The sequence below is a fragment of the Penicillium robsamsonii genome (genome assembly GCF_028829455.1).
Source record: "Penicillium robsamsonii strain IBT 29466 chromosome Unknown utg000008l_segment0_segment0, whole genome shotgun sequence".
NCBI lineage: Eukaryota > Fungi > Ascomycota > Eurotiomycetes > Eurotiales > Aspergillaceae > Penicillium > Penicillium robsamsonii.
The window spans coordinates 513,275-539,024 of NW_026643226.1; the positions used below are offsets into that span (position 1 = coordinate 513,275).

A 25,750-nucleotide genomic window follows, 5' to 3' on the forward strand; every position below is an offset into this window, starting at 1 on the left:
CCCCACGAAGCAGTGAAAATGATCCTGATAGGCCTAGATGCTACGTCTGGATAATCACACCTTTGCGGCCCATCGCCTCTTCAATATGGAACCCAAAGACGAGCCGGTAGAGGTCACGAAGCCAGGAGTACTGGCCACTTTGTAGCATTGCCTGGCATGCATGGGCGACATCAATAGCACCCACCCGGGCTTGCAGACCAACACTTCGGAACGTTGGATCAAACGCCACTACCTTTCTATAATTCTTCAATAATGACGTCTGCCACGCTGCGGAACCAAATGCATCCGAGGGAAGTGATTTCACAAAGGATGAGAGATTCTGGCTCCCACCCCGTTGATACCCACTAATGATGGCAGCTTTGGTAATCAGGATCTTTAATCGTGTGAGGTTTGGGTCTTCTGAGATAGTGGTTACTGTGTTGGCCGAGGACGCTGTGTGGCCGGATGACCGGGACTGCTCCGAAATACTGGATGCATTAGATGACCATTTGGTATGAGGGTTATTATGCCCATTCCCATAACCCAATATGAGTATATTGGGAATCGGAGCCTCGTCGGGCGAGGTCGTTGCGATGTCCTCGAATATGGTGGTTGGGGTCTCGGGGTTTCCGAGTTGGCTCATTGGGTCATCACCGAAGTCCAGCTCCGACCGCTGCGAGGTTTGATGGAATGCCTGGGAGAACGTGGTTTGGCTTGGCCGAGGTGTTCCCCGATCCGAGTTGCGCAAATTATGGAGGGTCCAGCCCTCGCGGAAGAGATCGCAAAGCTCCCAGCAGGCTTGCACCGCAGACCCTAACAACTCCTCATCCAGTGGCTTCTCTTCCCTCTTGCTCTGGCGAATGCTGAATAGCATCTCAGCCAATGTCCAACATGCATCCAGCAGAGAGTCTGTCTCCGTGATGCGGGTGCGCTGCTTCATGAGACGGTGGCACAAAGTAATATAAAAATCCAAGGTTCGTTCACGGAAGGCATCGGGAAGGTTTCGATCGTGAGTGTTGTAAAGATGATTATTCAATTCAAAACTCACTCGTAAGACCGAGTCAGATAGGTCTGAGTCGCGAATACGGGCCTCAAATAGCGCCTGGCAGAAATCTCGACAGAGATCAAGAGTCGGATGGATTTGCGATGCATAGTCGTCGTCGCGTGTGTCATAAAGCTTCTGACAAAGCCTCCAACATGACCGCCATGCATCCTCTTGCATATCATCGTTGTGGGATTTGAGAAGACGTTCTCGATGGATATAACTAAGATTGGCCAGCGTATTACATAGTGTCCAGCATTCGTTAAGAGCTGTTCTTAGGGCATTGATCTCGGCCGCTTTGCTTGTTAGTCCTGGATTCAAATTAGTTTCATTTGTTAGGACTCAAATATATCTGCGTTCATGATTATACCTTCAGGGATATCTTGAAACAGGGTCAGCAAAGGCTACCATGGATCAAAGCATGACAGGAGGAAAATCGGCTATAGTACCTTGCAAGCTACTCGAACGGGTGCGCCTCTCAAAATCCTCAAACTCATGTCTTGTTTGTGCACGTGGCGTCGCTCGCTCGATACAGTCGTTGACGAGACTGATGGATGTTGTTAATGGGGGTGGTGATATTGGACTATTGCCAAACTGTACGGGATCAAATCCATTAGCCCTATGTATAAAAACAAGGAAGACTGTCATGCAAGTACCTTCCTCGCCCTTGTAGGCACACTTATTGTATCAATTTGCTCATCTGAACTGACTGATGGCGACTGTGACTTCTCTGTGCCCTCGAAAGTGGGCTGCATCGGCGCCTAAGTAGATTTACTATTAGCCAACGCGGCAATAATCCTGATGGGATTCGTACAAAATCGCCAAATCCTGGCGGGGCATGTATCACCGACTGTGGAGGTTCATCGTCGTCCGATCTTTTGCTGTTTCCCAAATGATTTGGATATTCGGTTTGAATCTATACAGTGTGAGCCCAACTATAACGTATAGCCCCACGCACATTGCACATACTGTGAGCTCTGGTTGAGAAGGAACCGCAGATCCAGGTATAGGTTCGGGAGAGCTATCATCTCCATTTGAATCGCAATCATCACAATCATCGCAATCCTCTTCATTAACCGCGGCCCCTGATAAGTTCTTTATCGGCTCGGAAGCAGAGAATTGGGAACTTTCATTCCCATTAAAGACCCCGTCAAGAGACCTGTTTACGCATTAGCGATACTCCGAGGAACCAGTAACTGTCTTACATTGAAACCGAGCGTGGAGAATAGTAAGCCGGACTTGCGGAGTTGACGCGGTATGGTAGGACAGATAGCGGCGACCTGACGGCCATAGCCGAATGTATATGGGATATAAGAAAACAAAGCTCAAGGGAAAGGGAAAAAAAAGATGGGGGGAGCAACACTTGAGGGAGCTGAGCCCGGTCCCTTATCGCTTACCTAGCGCATACTACACGTGATATCTGTTTCTTCAATACATCTTCATACTTGGATGGTTAGGGTGGGAGGAGGGCATATCGGATATGGCGCTGAATGTGAAGTCCCGATTTGACATTGACAATGTCTTAATATGTAAATTGAGAGTCAATTGCAGAAATAAAGACCTTGAGAAAAGTGTAGCGTGAAGCAATTGTATAACTATTGTTGTAATACATCTTCGCTCTCTAATTGGCTGAAACCGATGGAAGCGCTTTTGTCCTGGATGCGGTATAGTCCAATGCAGCTCCCCTGTATATGAGTGGCCGAGGGAAGTTGAGATGCATGCTCATCACGGCGCCTATTTTAACCCCTCGGATAGGAATTTAGAAATTTAGGAATTTCAGAAGGGAATTTTCAGGATTTTGTTCAGCTTACATAGACGCCTTTGGTTTGCGAAAACCGAGTAGAAACAGCGCATTGGATACCCATCAAATCGGGGTAGATAGGTAGATCCATGTTGGGTATACTACAGATCTAGAATGGGTCGCGAGCTCTTGAGATCATCGGGGGCGTCCAAGCGGGGAATTTGCCAGATTATATCGGGCTAGACTGTTGGGAACAACTCATCTAATATGTATACTCCGGGAGTACTATTTACATATGTTATGTATACCTTTGTTTTTTAAAGGTAAATCGACCTGGTCATTGCTAGGAACACGGAAATGCCTCCCATCGTCTCAGGCCAAGGGACCAATTCAATCTGCAAGTCTGACAACGACTATGCTTCTAGTACTTCTAGCCAAAAAGGGCCAAGATGCATGAGAGAAATCGACAACAGCCCAAGGTTCCTCGAGGGACAATGAACCAACTAATGGCGTTTGGGTAAAAAAACAGCGTTGGGCTACGACTGGTGCTTGCCCAATGTTGATTGGCCAGAATGCAAACCGCTGAGCTGTAGAATTCATTGAAGATAATAATAACCAAAACGCAAATACCTCCCTTGACGCCATATGTGTAGAGTGCAACGCCGCCCTAAATGCAAATACCGGAAGAAACATCTGTGAGAGACTTCGTCCCATCTCCGGCGGAGCCTGGGTCACCCGTCGCATCTCAAACCACTTCACTGCCCCTAGAGAAATCCAAACTTGGCAGCATTTGAATGTGGACATCAGCCAAAACCAATGACCACGCCATTAAACTCAAGAGGCTGGTGTTTCTTCTTTTGCAAACTTCAATATGCCCCCAATGTCTCCTAGCCGACAGGATCTAAAAAAAGGCGGATGGTCGGCCAAGTATGGGGTATTTGTGTGATCTTTTGACAGGAAGGCCTCGGCTTGAAGTCGATGACAGGTTGACTCGCGTGAGAAGATGATTGGCTTATACTTGAGCCTTGGAGCGATCTTTCTCGGCGGAATTGTAACTGTACACAATGAGCAATAATTCCTAAAATAACAAAATAACAAGAGACGTACCGGAGAAGTTTTTCGATCAGATCAACGTGGGTCATGATCATTCGTCGGCAGCAGTACCGTCTGCAGCCAAGCTGGTCCATAGCGTCGCTGTAAAAGGGGTTATTAGCCAGGAACAGATGTGACAGACTGGAGGCTATGATACCCATCTGGAACACCGTCGTCCAAAAGCTGCAGGTAACGCTCCCAGAGGTCACCGACGACCTACAATCGGAAGTTTAGTAAATAATCATACATCACTCAAAAGAAGCTGCTTACCTTGCCACAGGAGAAACAACGGACGGGGATAATCATTTCGGCGATCCAACTTAGCAGATGATTCGGAGATTGAGAAATGAATAAACAAGGTCGATTGGAGGTGAATGATGTCGCTTTGAGCCAGACTTTTTTTCCCGCGAAGATTGAAGGCTGATCTAACCCAATCAGGAGAACTGTGATTTTCTGCCAATAACCCCCGCCTTATTTTTCCCTTGGGAAAAAAAAGTAGACGGATCTGCCATGAAGATCCCCAGACTCAAGTCTTTACAACTGTGCCCCAAATTTGCAAGAGCTATGATTGTCTGAGTCGCACAACCTAAATTTGAACGCTTTTATTATTCTCTTTCTCGGTTCTGCTTCACACGCAAAAATGGCGGCCAATCACTCAGCACGACAGCAAAAACGATCCCGGCTTAGCGATGCGGTCTCCGAGAAGCCTGCCCGGTCAAACGAAGAGCGATCTAAAAGGCGCAGAGTCTCCGGAGCCAATGAAAACCAAAGCCAACAGACAGTCGAACCAACCGACGGTGTGAAGGAGGTTTCTAGTGGCAATGTCCAGACACAAGATGTTGAGACTAAACCAAAAGGCCCCGCGCCGTGGTCTTTCTCACGTCCTGTTGGCGGTCGCTACAACAATTTAGATCCAATTCTGACCGATGATGAAGCGTGAGGACTATTTCTGTCGCTAGAAAGCGAGACGCATTCTGACTTTTTTCTATCATAGATATCTCCTTGTCGGACTCGACACGGCCGTTCAAGTATTTGCAACCTCAACCTCTCGCCTATCACGTACGTTGCAAATGGAGGCTGGACAGCAGATCATTGGGTTCAGCATCTGCCCTGAGGACCAGGAAAGCCTTTATATCTTCACGTCTTCGGGCTCTATCAGCAAATGGAATTGGATTTCTGGAAAGCGCATCGCACGCTGGGAGACCACCTGCACAACCGTTTCAATGAGCCTAGCCTCGGTGGGTAAAGAAGGAAACAAAGCTGCTATTTCCTTCTCTATCATCTTGCAAAAGGATGGAAAAAGACAGATTTCGATCAACACACTGGGAGACAAGAAGATCCAAGGCACCACCGCCCTCGAGACTAGCCAGAAGATCAATAGCATCAAGGTCACCCACGACGGCCAAGTGATCATCGCTAGTGATGGTAAGCATCTATTTATGGGTACTACAACTAGCGCAGAGCTCGAAAACCTTGAGACTGTCCAGTACTCCTGGCGCGAGGCGACCCTTCCTGTCAATGCGACTTGCTTTGACATCCAGGTACAAGGCTCGGAATCCATCGATCTAGCAGTAGGGGAAAGCGGTGGTTCTATCCTTATCTACCAGAACGTTTTGAATACCCTCTTTGTCAAGGATCTTAGTGATAAGAAGTCTTCGCCCAGGAAGTTGCATTGGCACCGAGGCTCTGTGAACACCGTGCGTTGGTCTAAAGACGGTATGTCCACTTGTATACATGTTTTAAGAAAGAGATTGCTCACATTCATCAGGAAACTACATCATCTCGGGTGGTCAGGAGTCGGTCATGGTTCTCTGGCAATTGGACACTGGTCGGAAGCAATTCCTTCCCCATCTTTCCTCCCCCATCTGCAACATCGTTGTCTCCGCCAGTGGCAGCTCATATGTGGTTAAATTGGCTGACAACTCAGTCATGATCTTGTCGACGAGAGAATTGCAACCTCTTACTACCATCACAGGATTGCAATTGTGCCCAGACATGTCAGGTTCTGTCGAGTCCTCAAAGGGATCTGTTGTGGCGAAATTGCACCCGCAGCAACCAGAGCGATTGATTGTGGCCGTCCCGGCTTCCCACCAGCTTACTCAAAACCAGCATGGCTCTCAGCCTGCAAATGCGGCCGTGCTTCAGACATATGATATCCGTGCCAACTCCAATATCTCCCGCCAAGCCCTTGCTCGAACCAATGCAACTACTTTAAGCGTCGGCCCTGAAGGGTCTCAGATTGTTGCACCCGATGTTAAGCACTTGGACATAGTGCATGATGCGAAGTGGTTGGCTACGGTTGATACTTGGGCCCCTCACCCCCAGGATGTGGAAGCCCTGGATCGCTCTTCTAATGCCAAATCTACTGCCACCCTCCACCCGGAGGTCTTTTTGAAGTTCTGGAAGTGGGACGCTTCCTCTGACACATGGGAACTAGTAACACGTGTTGATGGTCCTCATTTCTCCAAGAATCACCACTCAGCTGTGCTTGGTCTGGCGGCTCGGCCCGGTGCCCACGAGTTTGCAACTCTAGGTTCAGACTCTGTTCTCCGCTTCTGGTGTCCAACTGCAAAATACCGTAGCGGTCTGAAAGCCAAAGATCAACCAGAGCAGCCTCTGAACACATGGAAGTGCCGTGGCACCGTTGACCTGGAGGGATGTCTCAATTCCACCAAAGGTTCTCTGGATGCGGCTTGTATGAGTTTCTCCGAGGATGGCTCAGTACTGGCCGTCTGCCTTCCGTCGATATCGGCTGCAAATGATGGTCTTGTTCTCCTGATCGATGCACGAAACTGCTCGGTGCACTATCGACGCACCGGCGTTTTCCTTGGGAACCCCTGCTCAACGAGTTTCCTGGGAAGCCATTTGATCGTTGCTTCTACTCACTCGGTGGCTGTATGGGACACAGTTGACGATGTCGTTAAGACTATCCAGTCGTCAGAGTCCGTGGATTCGCCTGCCGGGAACTCACAGCTCATTGCCGTGAATGCCAGAACGAAGTCATTGGCAATTGTTACGAGTTCGTCACACAAGAAACGACGCAAGGTGCGATTCCAAATCAAGATCTACGACGTCCCATCCTTTGAGGTTGTCTTCCAGGAAACCCTGCAGACCTCCCCGGTTGCACTGCTCTCGGATGCTTATTCCGGTGATTACATCGTCGTTGACTCCGCGGCAACTGTGCAGCGACTCGGCTGCCTGGACAAGGCTTCCCAGAAGAGCCAGAACAACCAGTCTCGTGATGTGACCGGCCAAATCGACAATGGATTGGCAACTCTCTTCAACCGTGGACCGGAGAGGCCACTAGCTCAATCTGATGACGTGGAAGAATTTTCTGCTCAAACCAAGGGACTGGCTAGTGTCTTTGGTGAGACGCCATCGTTCTCCTTGCCCGCTATTGGGGTTCTTTTCAGGAACGTGGTCCAAACCCTCGGCGCCAACTAAGCTGATGGTTTTGGCCCATGGCGGTTTCTTATTCGGTGCACAGGTGTAGCGGGTTGACAGGGATTTTGTGTTTTTGAACATTAGAATTGTGAACAACGAACAATGTATATGTATATGGTCACCTTAGGGACCCCCAAAAACTTCACGATTTATCTTTTACTATAGAGGTCTCTCGTGGTGTCGACCATCTCGTAATCATCCAAGGAAGGCCTTCTTTATCTTATTCCTTACAGTAATATTTTCATTTGCTATCCTAAAATGGGGGTAATAAACGCTGGTTAGCTCAACCGAATTTACGCCTTGCCACCAGGGCAGACAGTTTTCAGATCTGTCCCAAGGTAAAATCAAGCAACGCCTTCCTTCCGTGGATATGAGTCAAGTATGCATCCAATTCGTGATCGTCGTCGATTGAGAATGGAATCTCGTTTCCTTCCTCATCCCTGTCAATACCCTCAATTCGGGTGATGATTGAATAGGGATACCTGGCGCCGATCAATTGCCGGAGCTCTTCCACTGTTCGGGTGGCTAGTTTTTCGAGCCAGGGTTTTTGGGTTGTTTCTTGCGACTGGTCTCTCGAGCCAGCCTGGAACCAGACGGGAGTATGTAGTAGTGCGGAACTGAGCATAGGGTCCACATATTCAAAGCCATTGCCCGCATCGTGGTGTGGATTATTGGTTGAGAAGGATGGGTCGTTCGCAGCCTGGAGTAGTGAAGGGTCAATTTGCATATCGCCGATCTCGGTAGCCGTAATGGGTGCACTGGCCAACGCCTGAGAGGCCAATGTACTAATTCCATTGCTGATCTCGTTGCTTAGCATGCCTCCCATAGAAGAGGTTGTCGGGGTTGGGTTTCGGGATTCGGCACGTGCCGAGGATCTCTTACGTGCCGGATCTCGCTTCGTCTGGTCGTCTCGAAGTCTCTTCATGACATCGCGACAGAGTACTTCTAGAGCCTTTAGTTTGTTGCCGTGATCCGGGTCGGCTGGCCCAGGCGCGAGGATTTGCCGAAGCAGCTCCGAGTTCGCAATCCATTGCTCTTTGAGCTCTCTCCAGTGTTCATCGCCAGCCTCTAACTTGCTTGTAAAATGATCCACCTTCAAGGTGTCATAGAAGGCATTTCGAATCTGTCGACTTTCTTCCGGGTTGATCCCCAGAGCATTCTTCGCCTCCGCGATTGTCATGCGTCTCTCCAGAGTCCGCATTCGTTTGGTGACATCCGTACAAACCACATCGAGTGCAAGGGTCTTTGCGTCGCGTTGGGTAGGATCTGTATTGAACACCTGTTGGAGGTGCGCGGATTCCTGTATCAATTTGTCTTTCGCAGCCTGCCATCTCTCAGGGCCAGCTGCGGTTTTCTTGATGAAGCCTGCTTCTTCGCAGATTCGCTGGAAATGGTCTCTGATCTGGCGGTACATAGTGTTGTCTAGGTTGAGATATTGCTTGCTCTCATCGATGGTTGTCTCTGACGGAAAGCGTGGAGGCCCCGGAGGGTCAGCCGGTAGCCCTGCCCATCCTCGAGTTCGACGCCGACGTTTTCGCGATGCCCAACGTTCTGCGCTTTCAGTCTTTAGGCGGTCTAGTCGCTCTTGGCGTTTTGCGATGACCTCTGGTGAGAGAGCGGGGGACTCGGTGGTTGGGTGTTCAGCGTCTGGTTGTGTAGGGAGAGGATGCGGATCATCGAGTGCGCTTTCAACCTTGTATACCTCCTGTTGCAAGGCGAGTAGGCCCTCATCCTCCGGTGGGACAGCTTGTTCCTCGACATTTGACTGTGACTTCATTCCGTTGGGGACTCGCAGCAGCCAGCGATTCTTTGCGCGCACTCGCATTAATTCCCTCTCTTTGATTTCAAAGCCTTCATCATTCAAGATACGAAGCATATCCCGTTGGCTTGTGTTCCGTTCCCAAAGCTGTTTAACTCGGGCGACGAGCTCAATATTCTTATGTGCTGGATTTTGTTTCGACGGAAAGCCCCATCGTTTGAACTGAGTCTGAAAGGCACGTTTGCTAGAGAAGTGACGAAAATCAATTGGTGTCTAACAGATGAAAGCGAGGATATACACTTACCTTGGCGCAAACTGACAGGCAGTCCGCATGTAGTCCATGATCTCCTCCAACGCCTTCTTTTCCTGAATGTACATCTGGAAGCAGATTTCCCGCTTTCCGGACCAATCGTACACCATGATGAAGGAGACGCTCCCCTCCGTGGAGGCGCGTCTGTTGGAAGAAATAGATAGAGCTGGAAGATGTGGAGCTTATCAGGCGGTTGTTGTCGCTGCTGTGCGCCGTAGTCTTTTGGGGGGAAATTTGGGGAAGACGCGAACAACGCAGTTTGAGCACGTGACTACAAGGGCATCTCCTTTGACAACGTTGATATATAAATTTACTGAGCACAGTTGAATAATTGATGACTTTCATTTCATAATTTGGTCTGGTACCACCGGGGGATCATATCCCACATTTCTCGTTTCCCATGCATAAATATAAATGCCCTTGGAAATGCTATGTCCCTATCCCTAGGGCACTCGACCTGCAATCGCCTAGAGATGTCAAACGCATGCGTTGCAAAGACAGCAATCCAGACGCCGTGTATCCTGCTCATATCGAGCGGTATCCTTAAAGGTGTAAAAAAAATCTCCTAGATCTAACACCAGGGGAACAATCAAATCGCCCGCTCATTGGAAGTATGAACTTGGAACAAAAAGGAAAAAAGGGGATGAAACAAAGGAAAAAAAAAACAAAGGAAAAAATGAAAAAACGACGAAAGATGTCAGAATCAACGAAGTTTCTTGATCTTGCGTCCCAGTTTGAACACTCGAGTTCGAAGCCAGGTCATGAAGAGAACCCATGTGCTTTTGGATTGGGATTTCCATGAGGCCGACGGTTCTTGGGTCTCATGCACGGATCTTTGGGGTTTCTCAGATATCTCCTCCCTAGACTGTACGGGAGACTCAGGATCTTCCGACATGTGTCGCTTCAAGCGACGCCGGGAGCCCCTCTCTTCAGCTTTGATTTGTTGTTTTTCAAGCCGGCGGTTTTTGGCGGCTTCTTTATCCTCAAATGCTTGACGGGCAGCCTGAACTGTGGCTGCACGGGAGATAGGATCGGTGCTAGTTCGGGTTCGGGATCGGAAAACGAAGTCGAGAGAGGTTCTTGACATCGGAGATGCAGTACCATCAGTCTCCCGGGAATATCCAAAGGACGGTCGACTGGTCACATTGGTCTGTGAAATCCCGGGGAGACGGGTGAAAGAATCATCTTGGATCTGCAATGACAGCCGGGGTAGGGCCGGGCCTGAAGAAGTACGGGTTTCTTGGATAGACGCAGGCTCCGACTCGGGGCTTTCGGCTAGTTCGTCGCTATCATGGCTTGACTCCTCGTAGGATTGGCCTAATGGTGGGGTGTACGCTCGAGGCATCTGTCGCATGGGATGCACATACTGGGATCCGGGCTTGCTTGCAGTCGAGCCTGAGCCATTTGAGAACTGTGATGTTCCACTGGTGGATCGATTGTGAAGACCAGAAGGTGTTCTTTTGAAAGTCACACCTGTGAGGGACCCGCTGCGTGGGCGCTCCCGCTCGAAGTTCATGTAAATGCCCAGCCCCTCTTGGTCAGTGGACGATCGCGACAGGTCGATCGAGGTCGACGGGGGATCATCTCGGGAGAGTTTCCGCAAAATGGGCTTGATATGGACCTTGGGTTTCATTGATTTACTTTTGTGGAGGCGAGAGTCGAGAGCTTCGGAGGATATGTTTTCAGAAGCATTCATCAACTGCTGCTCCGAATTCCACGGTTGTTCGCCCGGTGTATCATGCATGGCCATGCTTGAAGCCATGGAGCCGCGCTTTTTGAGGTTGACTGGAGAATATGAATTGTCGGCAAGATCGGGAAAGGGGAATTGATCATGAGGGTTGAGATCTCGAGACGGAAAGATATGATAGGAGGCAGCCCGTCCAGTCTCAATGCCTGGTCTCGCCTTTGTAGGACGCTGGAGCGATCCAGATTCCCCCAGTCGGTTTTTCATAACGGGAAAGGCCGACTCTTGAGAGTATGAATCGTCGCGCGCTATCGGGACTTAACGGCTTTTAGTAAGAAACCGTATGATTCATTGTGAACTGAATGAAAATCCGAGCAGAATTCAAGGAAGATGAGAGGTCCCGAGTAATCAAGTGTGAGGGGGCGCATCAGCGCATCAGCGGGGAAAGTGACTAAGATAAGCGCTTATGCGGGAGAGATAAAGGATTAGACATTCGCATGTCGAGGAGAGATAGAAAGGAAGTTAACGTAGTAGAGAGAGAGAGAGAGAGAGTGAGGAACTAGGAAGAGTATATATTTCAAGAAAAAGGAGACGGCGGTGAAGCCGGAGACAGACGGAAATCGAGACCGCATGCGGCTTTGACTCCTATTCTCTCCTATCCCCTTTTTTTTAAATCCCTATTCTTGGATCTTCTAGTTTCTCTAGTCCCTTTAACGTATTTCACCACCGAGTGGCCACAACCACCGAGTGGCCACCCCAACCCTACATATTAAATTTAAATGCATTTTTCTCAACCAAAACTCCATTAAATTAATTCAACTAACTAATTGGTCTATCTGGACATGTTTCTCTTCTATGCCCTGGCAATCTGCATATTCCACATCCCCGGGGGGGCTTTGTACGTGGTTGTAAACCCGATTCTCTAGGTATGCCGGCGGCGGGGGAAGGTGCTTCAGTTGCTTCCAGTTGCTGCATAATTAATGCAGATGCTTCTTGAACTGAGAGGCCTTCTTCGGCGGGTATCTGCCTTCGGGATCGAGTGCGCTTTTGCTTCTGCTTCTCGTTGGCGGCGCGTAAATCGCTTACTTCTTTCTCAAGAAGTGCGGCGGATTGCATAGTGATCTGGCACGCCTTTAAAACCTGGTTTATAGCGGAATTGAGAGGACTTGGAGGGCTCCTTGATCTTATACGAAGCAATGCTTTAATTGACGAAGCTTGTTTTTGTAATTGGACGTAGTTCGAAGGGGTTTTTGGGTCCCAATCACTACCCCGGCTCGGGAGGGGGTCGGGGTTCGAAGACGAATATCAAGCTTTGAAATCACTCGATCGGGTGCAAAAGGTATTAAACCAGCTGCTCCGAAGCTATTTTTAATAGTCTCTGATTTAAAAGCTTCAATTCGTATAAGTGGGTATGCTTCGAGGAAGTCAAGTTTATCGACATGATTTATCCCACTCCGCATTTTGAATTCAACAAACCGACCGTACGCACGTTTTAGTACCGCAAAACAGCCGATATCGAGAGGTTGTAAAAGGTGAGAGGAATGCGGAGGCATACAAATTGGTATAATACCATTTTGTTCGCAGATTTCGTCGAACTTCGGTGTTAAATGGCTTCCGTGACCGTCGAGTACTAGAAGCCGATACCTCCCCTTCGTACGCGAAGAAGTCGAAGGAATAAAGAGCTTTTCGAGCCAACGAAGTCCAATTTCATCCGAAGTCCAACCGTTAGGGCTTACTTCAAAGCGCCAGTCATTCGGGACGCTTTTAAACCAAGATTCGAGGAAGACTTTGCCTTTAAAAATCACACACGGAGGAAGCACCCAGCCAGAAGCACCCGTACATTCAATTACTGTCACCCACTCGCGAGTTCCAGGTTGTAAAGTCTTACGCCGACCGGTTATATCACTTCTCGTAATAACCTTCGCGGTCGCGGTTAATCCTAACGCGAAACCGGTCTCGTCAAAGTTATAAACGTCATCGGGGTCGATTCCAAATTGAAGGATCGTCTTTTGAACCAGATTAAACCACTCCCCAATGATTTTAGGGTCTTCGCATTTCGCACGCTCGTAATTATACCGTTTCGAGAATCGGGAGGAGAGGAGAGGATGTCGTTTCACGAATTTCGTAACCCAATTTTCGCCGACCGAAAGAACCGGGGTAGTTCCACGTTGTTGAAGAAGAAGATCCGCCATTTCTCGTACGGAAGAGGGCCGGGGGGCTGCTCCACGAGAATCCATAGAGATAATCCATTTTTCAAGAGATTCCTCTTCAAGTTCTGTCAATTTATGCGAATTAGCGCGAGAAGTCGCGCGGTCTTGACGCCGCTAAGGCGGCGGCGGAGAGTTGAACGCGGCACATTGAAAGTGCGAGCAGCGAGAGTAATATTACTGATATCTCCATTTTTAAAAGCCTGGATAGCTAATAAAAGCCTACCCTCTTGCTCAATTGAATTTTTCGAGCTTTGAGAGCGAATTGGTGGCATAGTGGGTGGTTGAAGAAGAAGGGATTAAATTAATTGACGCGTTTTGGGTGGGGTGGCCACTCGGTGGTTGTGGCCACTCGGTGGTGAAATACGTTAGTCCCTTTAGTCCCTCTAGTTTGATTAGTTTAATCCGATTTCGATTAGTTTGATTAGTTTGTTTAGTTCTCATCTTATTTTAATTTATTCCTCCCCTATATTCCTCTGTTATTTCCCCCTATTCATCTTGACCTCATCTAACTACATGATATACCCTATTAGGTAATATTATATAACTAACTACGTAGTTAGATTAATCCATGTTAACCTAGTTAACTATAATAATCCGCTCGTATAAACCCATACTTGCACATCAAGGCTATACATACATAGAACAAATGTAAAAAAAAAGTACATATAAAAGAACATAAAGACACAAAGATCCGAGACCAAAACCAAAAAAAGACCGGCATTATTCAAATGTTGTTGTACCCATACATGTATGTACTTAGTACATGCCAAGATGCACATCCCCCCACCAGTGTTTGACCTGTGTACACATAGGTGGGGTTGATACTTGATCTTTTCCTTTCTCTCTAATTCCTTCTTTTCTTCTTTTCTTCTTTTCTTTTCTTTTCTATTTTCTTGATAGAAAATACCCCCCGATATTATATCATTCTCAACCATGGGTCTGTCCTTGCAGAACCTGGGGTTGTCCCTATTAGTCCTGGTCGCTTTCTCTGGTCAGGCATATGCATTTGGCGCTGGTAACATCGCCTCTCTTTCCCGCCTCGAAGGTCAAAACTGGCGTCATGGAGATATTGAGGATGCCCTTCTGACTCTCTTCATGGCGAGAGTCGCTGGTGGTAAGAAATTCGGCAAGCTGGACGTGAAGCGAGTCTACTTCGGTAATTGGTTGCGGGATTACAGCCAAGCAGTCGATGTGGGCACCGTGAAGTATGTTAGTGCTGAAGCTATCCGTATCCTACTCTGGGTACTGGGCTTCATGAGCTTTGGGTGAGTCTCGAAAATGGGTAGAACTATTAACATTTTCGCTGAGACTTAGAAAAGATACGGAACCAAAGAGTTTGAGGTTACCACAGAACGCCTTGGATGTTATCAGCCTACCGAGCATATCGATAACCCCTTGGGATACGCCACGGGCGAGGATGCGCGTGACTACGATCGTCGACTGCGTGGCCCCGTCGACGAAGAGCGAGAGCTTTCAGTGGATCCCCGCACCGGTATGAAATCTGATCATGCGGTGGTCGATATTGGACTAACCCCGCCCGAAACACAGGCTTGAAACACTACATCGCAACGGAGGATGTGGGTATCGACACCTCGGCTGCCCTGATTCGCCGTGTGCTCGGCCGCTCAATTCAGATGGGTCGTCGTTACGGCCAATCCGGGAACAAGGACGACCTATATGAAGCTCTACGACTGTTGGGCACGGGATTGCACTGCTTGGAAGATTATGCTGCCCACTCTAACTACACCGAACTCAGTCTGATTGAAATGGGAGAGAGGGAGGTCTTCCCTCACGTCGGACGTAACACCAAGCTGCAAGTGAGAGGGGTCGATAACGAAGTCTATCCAATCGTGACTGGTACCTTTGGTGGAGTTGACTTCTTCCATTCCGTACTGGGAGAGTTGTCCGACAAGACAATGCAGTCTGAAATTGAGGGGTTGGAGAATGTCGTCGCCCAATCGGAGAACCAGGATGCCTCTGAGAGTTTCCTGCAGACTCTGCTAGGCAAGATTCCTGATGGACTTCTTGGTGACAGCAACGACCAGACCGAAAAGATGGATGACTTCAAATCAAAGGCAGATGATGCCAAAAATGACGGCGAGAATATCAATCCTCGTGAACCTGAAGATTGGGCTCTCTACCTGGACAATGTTCAGAAGCAGATCTACCCAGTCCTCGAGTGGCATGATAACCTGCTGAAACAAATCAATGAGGCCATCGAAAAGATCCCAGTCTTGCCCGACCTGATCGAGCAAATTCAGGATCAAATCACCATTTTTGTCTTCTCTATCCTAGCTCCCTATGTCCTTCCCATTATCAAGCAGGTCAAGTCCGAGCTCGAAACCGGTTCATCCGAAGTGATTCAGAGCAGCCGGGAGCAGCAGCACATTGTGTTCGACGATGATGACTGCTCGAACCCGACTCACTCAATGCTCTCAAAGGACCACTTCTCTAACATTCTGAATGAACCAGCTGGTCGTATTGCGTCAGCTGTGGTCAAATGGTCGGTTCCTCAGTTAATGTCATGCTGGGATGATGAGAATGTCGATATCGACCGAACCCTTGATAGAATCATCTCTGGTGTTTTCCATCACCCCGCTCTTCGTGAGTCTGGACGCGATGGAGCTACCGATATGCACCAAATCATGTTCTCCACGGTCGAGAAGTGGTGGAGCGAAAAGGATGATGAGGAGCGTGACATCCTCCGCGAGCAGCTGAGCCGCGAGGGTGTCCGTGAAGGCAGAAACCATAAAGATGGCGTGCAAGATTGTGGACACGGATGTGGCAAGCCGCTCGCTCTTCCCAAGTCTCATGGCAGCTCTGGCGAAGGTCAAGGGCCCGGTGGCTCTGGTGACTCTGGTATTGAGAAGCTTGCTTCCGAGGCTCTGGGAGGAGGCGCATTTGGAGGTATACTCGGTGGACTCGTAGGAGGCATGGGCTCTATGCTTCTCAACAACAGCGGTTCAAGGCCGGACCGAGAGAGCCCTGAAGCTCAGAACTATGACAGTGGGAATTCTTACCAGAGTCGACCCCAACATGAGAGCCAGCAATATGGAATGGACTCGTACAGTCAAATGCAACCCCCTCGCCAGAGTGGATATGGACAGCCAAGCGAACCAAGCTACGGAGGCTACAGTCAGCCCCCGATTCATCGCGAAGAATACCGTCCGCGTCCCGATGGATACGAATACCGAAGTGAAACTGTCTATGAACATCCCCCTGCGCGTCGCGATGAGTACTCTGGCTACGCACCTCCAGCAGAGAACTTCCGCCGGGAGGAACACCACCAATACCAGTCGGAAAGCCAGGGCTACTATCAGGAGCAGACACGGGAGACCTACCAAAGTGGCCAATCTGAATACCAACGTACAGAGACACAGTATGGATACGGAGGCCCACCTCCCCGTCAGGAATATGGACAGTAAGTTGACTTGATTATTTGTTATTGGCTAGTCTCTTATATTAATCACAATGTACAGGGAGCCCTCTGGATATGGTAGACCGCAACCTGGCTACAATGAATATGAGAACTCTGGCTATAGGCCCCAGGAAGGATATAATCAGCGAGAGAGTGGCGATGGATACCGCCCCGAGCGACAATACGAGGACGAGGAGCGCCCCAGGTACGGCTCTGGCTCTCACGGTGGGAGAAGCGATGATGAGGAACGTTCTCACCGACACCACCGACACCACCATCACCATGAACGGTCTGGTTCGGATTCGGATTAAATAACCTCAGCATTGCCCCGGATATAGTTTTCGGACTAGTGATAGACCCTGTTGCAGCATATGTCGGCGAAGACATCTACCATTCCTTAACCTCCCCGGGAGCCGGTTGTTCAGTGCGAACAACCTTGTCACAGTTAAGCAGGCGGAGTGGATCGAGAGCCAATTTCAGCTAGAAATGCAGATATGAGTATTAGCGGTGTTCTCCATGGGCGTAGACCAGGTATATTTGGATTTGGAGGTTGAATACGATTGTATATCAAGACTTACCCGGCGCATTGTGTCAACTGTACTTTCGCCCAACTCGTGCTCAAGGTAGTCTCGCTTGACGAGACCGACACCGTGCTCCCCAGTGACAGTGCCCTCCATCTCCACAGCGCGTTTCACCATGCGGTGCACGACTCCCTCTGCTATCTCCTTCTCACTGTCGCTGAAGAGAATGATCGCTGTCGGCTGTTAGTACATGTCGAATGATTTTGGGGTATGCCGAAACCAAGACAATAGCTTACCGTGGAAGTTGCCATCTCCAACATGGCCACAGATTCCAGCCAACAAACCATTCTTAGTCATATCTTCTTTGGTTGCCTCCATGATATCGGGCAACTTGCTCATCGGTACCGCCACATCGGTCGTCCAGACGTGGTCATCCGGGTTTCTCTTCATCGCCATGACACTCCACAGCGCCTGTTTGCGAGCACTCCAGAGTTCTGCCATTTCATCCTTGCCACGTGCAAACTCGAAGGTATTGCCCGAGGTGCTAGACACAATTTTCTGTACCATACTAATCTGCTCCTTGACCGCATTTGGGGTGCCAGTGAACTTGAAGAACAGGGTGGGGGACTCCTTCCATTGGCGGCTGGTAGTCCTGCTGGCATTGATGCACTTCATCTGGATATCATCCAGAATCTCAACACCAGCAACAGGGATACCAGCCTCCACCACATTGGTCACACACTCTGCAGCATTCTGAATAGTCCCAAAGCTTGCGACAGCAACATTCTCGCTCTGGGGCTTGACGGTCAGCTTCAGGGTCGCTTCCGTTACCAGACCAAGAGTGCCTTCGCTGCCAATAAAGAGCTTAGTCAGGTCATAACCAGCACTAGACTTCCGCGGTCGCTGCCGAGTCTTGATAATGGTGCCATCGGCGAGGACCACAGTGAGCGACAGCACCCACTCACGCATTGTTCCGTACCGGTAGGCATTAGTTCCCGAGCATCCTGTCCCGACCATACCGCCAATCATCGCACCGGGACCAGGGTCCGGAGGGAAGAAAAGCCCATCCTTGGCGATCTCCTCGTTCAACTCCTCCCATCCAACAGCGGGCTGGACAACAACATCCAAATCACGCTTGTGGAGCTTCAGAATACGGTCCATGCGACAGAAATCCACGCACACACCACCTCTCGTAGATGCAAAATGGCCCTCCAAGCTGGTGCCGCCGGAGTACGGAGTCACAGGGATAATGCGCTGGTGGCAAACCTTCATGATGCGCGAGACCTCCTCAGTACTTGACGGGTAGAGGATCAAGAAGGGCTTCTCATTCTCTTTCTGGGAATAGGAGGACCAATCAGATCCGGAATGCGATTCCAAGTCGCCGCTTGCAGTTGAGACATTTTCCTTGCCCAGAATCTCGACGAAATCAGCCCATGCTGCTTGGAGGTTGGAGGGAGAGACGTTGTGTTTTGGAGCCTCGATCTCGGAGAGAGGCGTTGTAGATGAGGAGGGGAGAGCTGCAGGCTTGATGGATCCGAGGTAGTAAGCACCAGTTGAGAAGAAAACCAAAGCTACAGCGCGATTGCAGATTTAGTTAGCTAATGACCTGGAGGAAAATGTAAGGGTATCTCGGCATCGCATACCGAAGACCAGGGCAGCAGAACGACCTCCAGGGGACTGGGTCTGATATTGGGCGAATTTCTCTTGCTCGGCGCGCTCGCGCTTCAGACGCTGCTGGGTGCTTTCGTATAGTTGACTCTTGAATGATGCGTTTTCCTTGGCTTGCTTGGCCGAAGCTGCGAAATGGCGCACGAGGCGAGGTGCAGGTCGAATCCGGAGACTACGTGCCCCTATTGTAAGAGCATTGAAGACCATTGCGGAAGAAGTAAAGCTATCAAAAGCTATCAAAAGCTATCAAAAGCTATCAGAAGAGAGAGAGAGAGAGAGGCGAGAGGTGGACGGACCGGGTTCCGGGGTCTTGGCATCCGGGCCGACACTTTTTTTTAACAGGGTATACTCAATTTAATAGTACAATAGTATACAGTATATTGTAGTGTATTGTAATATATAATAGTATCTTATATGGCAGAAATATGTCCCTTGTAAGTATATAATTCTAAAAAACTTCAAATATGTCACTTGATCATATAGTGGTCACATGGCTTGCCTCTGACCTCGAAACAAGAGAGACCGGTTAATATCGTCCGGCTAAAAAAGAAAGGCCGATCCACATCTCATCTCATCCGAAGTGGAACTCGTCTCTGCGGGGAGCTCTTGTCGGTTCAATTCACTTCGACTGCATTCTCCCGGTTCACCCTTTTTTTCTCTGAGTTCTTATATATTCTGTGTAGAATTTCTCTTTCTCTCTTACTTTCATCTCAATCCTTGTCGATCTCCTCGAAACTCCTATTGCCCCTCTAAACACATACACAATGGCCACATCTCAGGTAGGGCTCGAATCACCGTTGAGAATAAGGCAAACAAGTCTGACAGTCATGTAGAACCTTTCATTCGTCCTCCAGGGCATCCACAAGGTCAAGTTTGAAGACCGGCCGGTTCCCGAGCTGAAGAACCCCCACGATGTCATCATCAACGTCAAGTACACCGGTATCTGCGGCAGTGATGTATGTACGTTTCGGAAACCTTCATGGATCATAGACTAACCTATTCCTGCAACAGGTGCACTACTGGGAACATGGCTCAATCGGTTCATTTGTCGTCAAAGACCCCATGGTTCTCGGGCACGAGTCAGCAGGCATCATCAGTCAAGTCGGATCAGCCGTCAAGACCCTAAAGGTGGGCGACCGGGTTGCCATGGAGCCCGGCACCTCCTGCCGCCGATGCGAGCCCTGCAAGGCTGGAAAATACAACCTGTGCGAGGACATGCGCTTCGCCGCTACCCCGCCCTATGACGGCACCCTCGCCAAGTACTACACTCTTCCCGAGGACTTCTGCTACAAGCTCCCCGAGCACATCTCCCTGCAGGAGGGAGCGCTGATGGAGCCCCTCGCTGTTGCTGTGCACATCGTGCGCCAAGCCAGCGTTAGCCCGGGCCAGTCGGTGGTTGTATTCGGCGCCGGCCCCGTGGGCTTACTGTGCTGTGCCGTGGCGACTGCGTTTGGTGCCTCCAAGGTCATCGCCGTGGATATCCAACAGCAGCGTCTTGACTTTGCCAAGGACTACGCCACGACATCGACGTTCATGCCCAGCAAGGTTGCGGCCACTCAGAACGCCGAGCGCCTGAGACAAGAGAATGGACTCGGCGCTGGTGCCGATGTGGCGATTGACGCTTCGGGTGCCGAGCCCTCTGTGCACACGGGAATCCACGTTCTGCGCAACGGAGGCACATACGTGCAGGGTGGCATGGGCCGCAGCGAGATCCAGTTCCCTATCATGGCGGCTTGCTCCAAGGAGCTGACCATCAAGGGTAGCTTCCGCTATGGTAGCGGAGACTACAAGCTTGCGGTTGGACTGGTTTCAACCGGCAAGGTCGATGTCAAGAAGTTGATTACCGGCACGGTCAAGTTCGACCAAGCTGAGCAGGCCTTTATTGAGGTTAAGGCTGGCAAGGGCATCAAGACCTTGATTGCTGGTATTGATGTCTAAACTTCGTCATAGAAACGAAATATTGGGAATAAACGGGGCGTTTTATTATTATTTAGCAGATTTTTGAATGAGAGATGAATTAAAATTTGATATGCAATAAATCCTTGTCTGAGCGGTTAATAAAGTAACATATAGAAATGATCAAGGCCAACAGCGGGGGTATCGTGCAGTGTAGTAAACGACCAAATCGAAACAGAACAAAATAAAAATAAAAGATCCGTAGGGTGATGAAAATAATACTAACAGCACCCTTGATTTGGGTGATTTCCAGAGCCCAAACGGAAAACGTCCTCCCATTCCCTCATCCCGCTCTTCCAACTATGTCCCGTACCAGGGGTCTTGCCCTTTCGACGAGCCTTGCGCTGGAGGGGGACAGAATTATCATCCAACGTCGCCCGACTTCTGATACTCGAAGCGTCGCTGCCGCCATATAGACCTCCATCCCCGTACTGGATCCCGCTCTGCGGGTCATCGGGGTCGATCTCACCGAGCTCAATCTTGGTCAAGATAATACGCGCCAATCGATTAAAGACTTCTTCCACGCCATCCCCCGTCAGCGCTGAGATCTCTACGGCGACGGGGATATTCGACTTGGCAGCCCAGTGGGATGTCTCCTCGGAGCTAACCTCTCTGCCTTCCGAGGTACGGGTAGCAGTCAACCTAGTCCCCGTCCCCATCATGCTGGTCGAACGAATCGACCCATTCACATCCCACGGGATAGATGACTGCCTGCTGGAAGTACTGGATGGGGTCGGAGGCGGGCGGGAGTTATCATCGAAATCAGACTGGGCCTCGGAGGTCAGGTCGGCTTTATTCCCGGCCAGGATGACGGATAAATTCGGGGAAGCGAGGGCGCGGGCGTCCATGAGGAAGGTAGGAAGGGAAGTGAAGGAATTGTAGGAAGCGACATCGTAGATGAGGATTGCGCCTGCTGCGCCGCGATAGTATGACCTTGAAACGGATCTAAAGCGTTCTGTGCCTGCTGTATCCCAGAGTTGGAGTTTGATGCGTCTCCGACGCGAGCCCGTGCCAAGTTTCACGATGCGCGATGCGAATTCCACGCCGATGGTCTGAGAAGAAAGTACTCGCCCTGGAGAGAAGTTAAATCAGCGAGAGCGAGCCAGTGGGGAAATTGGAGGGTTGTACATTCGTCTTTCACGAAGCGGTGTAGTACACAAGACCTTCAAGGATCCGATGTCAGCAGATAATCTAAGCTATGTACCATATATATAGTGGTGTACTCACTTTCCAGCACCACTTGGTCCTAGGAGGATAACTTTGGCGAGGTAATCGTACATGCTCCCCAGTTCCTATGATTGCATTAGCCGGTTTCTAAGGGGGGAGTTGAGGATAAGGAGATTCATGTACCTGGTCTGAGACGGAGGAAGTAGAAGAGGCATTTGAAAGACCTCTTTGGCGTGCCATGAGAGAGTAGCAAGGAAATGAGTATTTGGGGAGATACGAAAGAAAGGTAGCTTTGATTTGGGGGGAAAGCTGCCCGACCGGGAGTGATCTCAACTATGAACTATTGATATTAACTATTAACTACTAACTAGTGTTATTTGATTATTCGACTATTACCTTTCCGAATTAAAATAGAAAGAACAGATATAGTCAAATGTTCAATGAGTTTGAGAATTAAACATTTGAAAGGCCTATAATTCCGATAATTTTCCTATGATCACTAGAATGATTTGTAGGATCAGACTCTCATTGCGGTTCGTATGTGGGCTTAGGTGAGGCTGATGTTACGGGGCGTAGAGTAGAATTATAGGTGAATATGGAGATATAGGTGAGCGAGGCTATGTACAATGTATACATAAAGAATAAAGACACAGCCTTGGATCTAAACCCCATGTGGAAAAGGAGAGCGCTACAATCATCGGCAACTTTATAGGCGAGTGGCAAGTTTCTAAGAGATTAATGGTTCTATACTGAATATTTGTCTATTACGTGTCTATTACATGTCTATTACCGGCCTATATGCCTGTATAATTATAAAGAGTATAGTTTCAACTCCAACTTCGTATTCCATAAGCCGCTAAGGGGCCCGAGGCTGATTTTGCTGAAAGATTAAAGGGAACCCTGAAGTCTCTGGAGTCGGGTCAGAATTTCGTCATCCCGTTACATTTCTCACTTCTCACTTCTCACTTCAACTTGACTCTTCACCTTTCTTCTCTCTACATTCACCATGAAGTTCACTTGGGCAGCACTCCTTCTACTATCCACAGTCACATCCCTGACCGTCCCTCAAACAGAGTCTACTGATCTTATTGAAGATGTGAACTCCTTAGATTCTGCCCACACAGATATTATAACTCTCGAGAAACGGCGTGGCGGTGGTGGAGGCCGAGGTGGTAGCGGTTCATCCGGAGGAAGCAGTGGAGGGCGCACTGGTTCTTCCGGTTCCTCAGGCTCCTCAGGCTCCTCAGGTTCAAGTGGCAGCAGCAGCGGAGGTCGCACCGGTTCTTCCGGTTCAAGCGGAGGCAGTCGCAGTGGTTCAAGCAATGTTGGTGGTACAACCAGTGGCGGTTCTGGCACTCGAGCAACCTACGGTGGAGGTAACTACTATGCCGGCGGTGGGCGAACTCCCTACAAGGCTGGCTCCCGGTCTCGTGGAGGCATCGCCCCCTACGTACTCGGTGGAGCTGCACTGGGCGTCTTCCCTGGTCTTTGGCTGTACAGCGCCTACGCCTACCCTTACAGCCACCACTACAACTACTACAACGAAAATGCCCACAAGAACGACTCGCTTCCCATTGTCTGTGTGTGCCAGGAGTATTCGGAGTGTGGCTGCGACAACAACAACAACAGCACCTACTACGAGTCCCTCTTCAACGGCACAGTACCCAAGAACTCCAGCATTGTGCGCGTAGCCGATGTGAATGGCACTCAGACCATCTACATCAACGGTACCTTGCCCAACGGTACCACGGCCGATGATGGAAGCTCGACCAATACTTCGACCAATACTTCCTCGGCATCCGGGCCTGTCGCGATGGTCCTGCATGCTAGCGGGTACTGGGTGACCGTTGCCGTGGTGGCGGCCGCCGTATGGGGATTCTAAATGCGGCCTTTTTTTTTTTTTTTTTGCTTTGCTTTCTGCTTTCTGACTGCCGGGTTATCATGACTCAGCCTGGCTGGTCTTGATGATGGGCTTGAATGCTATAATAAGAGATGATTGGGATGGGATGTTTGTTTGCAACTTTGATACCCTCGGTTTGGGAACTTGCCCTTGGCCTGTACAACAGTATTGATTATGTCCCATAAGCACTTTGCTTTTGATAATGTTAAGGCGATGAATTGGACTGGACTGAAAACTGTACATTGTAATAAGTTAAGAACAATGCAAAGCACAGAATGTAGTCTCAGGTTTCTACAGTAGGAATCGTCAACCTGAAACGTTTCAAGCTTGAAATTAGTAAAACTAATTCACATTCTCTTCTTTTGTCTTCCCTGCCTATTATTACAAGTCAATAAAATGCTATGACAGGGCACATCTCTTTTCCTATAATGTATATAGAATTGACATTCCAATGGTTGCTTGGGTCCTGCATCGATGCCTTGGAGCCTTAATAGCCTGCCTTGATGCCTTGGTACCTGTAACGATCCAAGCGCCTTGGAACCTCCCTTTTTCCTCTTTCTCTCAACTTGCAACTTCTCCTGTTCTAAACAGTGTCACTCTTTTGTTCTCACATTCTTTTACTATATTCACTCTTTTAACTGCTTTATTCGCAATTCACAATATACCATCCACAATTCTCAATTCTCAATATCATAACAACTTTGCAACAATGCAGTTCACCAAGGCTCTTCTCTTCCTCTCGGCTCTCGCGCCTGTCGCATTCGCCACTGAAGCTGCCTCAGCTGAGTGTATCACCAAGACCATCACTCTGGTGCCTTCCGGCTACACTCCCCCATCGTCCACCTCAACCCCAATCTCAACGACTGAAATTCCCTCGTCGACTTGGACTCCTGTCATCACTAGCACTCCCTCCCCTAGTGCTACCCCTTCTGTGAGCCGCATCACTAGCTCCACTCGCCTGATCAAGTCTACCAGCACCCCCGCCGGTGAGACTGCCTCGGCTACTCCTTCCGTCCCTGCTACTGCCGGTGCTGCCTCAGTCCACATTCCTGGTTTCATGGCTGGCGCAGTCGCCATTGCCGGTCTTCTCATGATCTAAACTCCATTTACTGGCTCATTTGAACGAGTGAATGTTTGAGCTACATCCCCCGCGATCTTGGTCTCGACTTTTGTCGCATTGCATCCAGTGTCAGCCTCGAGTATTTCAGGTCATTTAGAAAGGCCCCCACTTGATGCTTCCCATCTCTTCTTTTTTGGGATATTTTCTTCTCTACATATTCTTGCTTCTTGACATACTTTTTCTTTTAACCTTCCTACTTTCTGGTTACGGTGGCTTTTACGTGTATTCCGATTTTCCGATGTTTATACCCTTTTCTTCTACCTTCGATACTCCCCTTTTGATCTCATCCAAGCATTTTCTGTTCATGCTACTTTACTTCCTTTCTGTCTTGGTTGACTTTGGATTCTTTCTCTACATTGGTGCTTGCATCTTTGTGCTTGAATGTCATACTACTGTTTCTTACCGAGTGTAAGACTTACGGAGTTTATTTTTTTTTCTTCTGTGCAATTTACACAATTCATTGTCGCCCCATTTGACATTTTGCTTCATTCGTAATATTTCTTCATATCATGACTAGAGCGTTTAGTCTTTACATATAGTATAGATTCCTAGCTTCTCGATCAGAGCTTGCCTATGGCTTCATCTACAGCGTATACTCGACAAACAACTGGCTGAATCAAGCGCATCGATAATCGTGAATAACTTCGGAGAGGACTGAAACCGATCTTATCTACTACAAGGACCCCAAGAATGGGCACCAAAAAAAACCTATCGTACAGAAAGAAGAGCTATAACTAGC

At 49.1% G+C, this 25,750-nt stretch overlaps 11 protein-coding genes across 11 annotated transcripts; 5 read left to right on the forward strand and 6 right to left on the reverse strand.

Moving 5' to 3' along the window:
• Window positions 1–40: 40 nt before the first annotated feature.
• N7447_010971 (uncharacterized protein) lies at window positions 41–2,312 on the reverse strand (the record flags this gene model as incomplete). Its single annotated transcript, XM_057235233.1, has 6 exons — window positions 41–1,332; window positions 1,471–1,615; window positions 1,678–1,782; window positions 1,836–1,937; window positions 1,991–2,180; window positions 2,227–2,312. The coding sequence occupies 6 exons, from the start codon at window positions 2,310–2,312 to the stop codon at window positions 41–43; spliced, it is 1,920 nt and encodes a 639-aa protein (XP_057080551.1).
• Window positions 2,313–3,774: 1,462 nt separating this feature from the next.
• N7447_010972 (DNA-directed RNA polymerase core subunit RPB10) lies at window positions 3,775–4,160 on the reverse strand (the record flags this gene model as incomplete). The annotated part of the gene is made up of 4 exons (XM_057235234.1): window positions 3,775–3,817; window positions 3,870–3,956; window positions 4,012–4,070; window positions 4,125–4,160. The coding sequence occupies 4 exons, from the start codon at window positions 4,158–4,160 to the stop codon at window positions 3,775–3,777; spliced, it is 225 nt and encodes a 74-aa protein (XP_057080552.1).
• A 334-nt stretch (window positions 4,161–4,494) lies between these two features.
• N7447_010973 (WD repeat protein) lies at window positions 4,495–7,298 on the forward strand (the record flags this gene model as incomplete). Its single annotated transcript, XM_057235235.1, has 3 exons — window positions 4,495–4,790; window positions 4,849–5,570; window positions 5,623–7,298. The coding sequence occupies 3 exons, from the start codon at window positions 4,495–4,497 to the stop codon at window positions 7,296–7,298; spliced, it is 2,694 nt and encodes an 897-aa protein (XP_057080553.1).
• Window positions 7,299–7,620: 322 nt separating this feature from the next.
• On the reverse strand, window positions 7,621–9,477 carry N7447_010974 (Clr5 domain-containing protein; the record flags this gene model as incomplete). The annotated part of the gene is made up of 2 exons (XM_057235236.1): window positions 7,621–9,301; window positions 9,362–9,477. The coding sequence occupies 2 exons, from the start codon at window positions 9,475–9,477 to the stop codon at window positions 7,621–7,623; spliced, it is 1,797 nt and encodes a 598-aa protein (XP_057080554.1).
• A 593-nt stretch (window positions 9,478–10,070) lies between these two features.
• Window positions 10,071–11,318, reverse strand: N7447_010975 (uncharacterized protein; the record flags this gene model as incomplete). Its single annotated transcript, XM_057235237.1, has 1 exon — window positions 10,071–11,318. One exon carries the CDS (start codon window positions 11,316–11,318, stop codon window positions 10,071–10,073), a length of 1,248 nt encoding a protein of 415 aa, XP_057080555.1.
• Window positions 11,319–14,194: 2,876 nt separating this feature from the next.
• N7447_010976 (Het-C domain-containing protein) lies at window positions 14,195–16,990 on the forward strand (the record flags this gene model as incomplete). Its single annotated transcript, XM_057235238.1, has 4 exons — window positions 14,195–14,526; window positions 14,581–14,753; window positions 14,810–16,682; window positions 16,741–16,990. 4 exons carry the CDS (start codon window positions 14,195–14,197, stop codon window positions 16,988–16,990), a joined length of 2,628 nt encoding a protein of 875 aa, XP_057080556.1.
• A 76-nt stretch (window positions 16,991–17,066) lies between these two features.
• Window positions 17,067–19,075, reverse strand: N7447_010977 (Vanillyl-alcohol oxidase C-terminal subdomain 2; the record flags this gene model as incomplete). Its single annotated transcript, XM_057235239.1, has 4 exons — window positions 17,067–17,159; window positions 17,258–17,433; window positions 17,497–18,771; window positions 18,844–19,075. 4 exons carry the CDS (start codon window positions 19,073–19,075, stop codon window positions 17,067–17,069), a joined length of 1,776 nt encoding a protein of 591 aa, XP_057080557.1.
• Window positions 19,076–19,632: 557 nt separating this feature from the next.
• Window positions 19,633–20,806, forward strand: N7447_010978 (NAD(P)-dependent alcohol dehydrogenase; the record flags this gene model as incomplete). The annotated part of the gene is made up of 3 exons (XM_057235240.1): window positions 19,633–19,647; window positions 19,702–19,824; window positions 19,880–20,806. The coding sequence occupies 3 exons, from the start codon at window positions 19,633–19,635 to the stop codon at window positions 20,804–20,806; spliced, it is 1,065 nt and encodes a 354-aa protein (XP_057080558.1).
• Window positions 20,807–21,045: 239 nt separating this feature from the next.
• Window positions 21,046–22,231, reverse strand: N7447_010979 (putative Ras family GTPase (Rab4b); the record flags this gene model as incomplete). The annotated part of the gene is made up of 4 exons (XM_057235241.1): window positions 21,046–21,896; window positions 21,953–21,987; window positions 22,052–22,116; window positions 22,175–22,231. The coding sequence occupies 4 exons, from the start codon at window positions 22,229–22,231 to the stop codon at window positions 21,046–21,048; spliced, it is 1,008 nt and encodes a 335-aa protein (XP_057080559.1).
• A 766-nt stretch (window positions 22,232–22,997) lies between these two features.
• On the forward strand, window positions 22,998–23,873 carry N7447_010980 (uncharacterized protein; the record flags this gene model as incomplete). The annotated part of the gene is made up of 1 exon (XM_057235242.1): window positions 22,998–23,873. One exon carries the CDS (start codon window positions 22,998–23,000, stop codon window positions 23,871–23,873), a length of 876 nt encoding a protein of 291 aa, XP_057080560.1.
• A 727-nt stretch (window positions 23,874–24,600) lies between these two features.
• N7447_010981 (putative extracellular serine-rich protein) lies at window positions 24,601–24,990 on the forward strand (the record flags this gene model as incomplete). The annotated part of the gene is made up of 1 exon (XM_057235243.1): window positions 24,601–24,990. The coding sequence occupies one exon, from the start codon at window positions 24,601–24,603 to the stop codon at window positions 24,988–24,990; it is 390 nt and encodes a 129-aa protein (XP_057080561.1).
• Window positions 24,991–25,750: the final 760 nt, after the last annotated feature.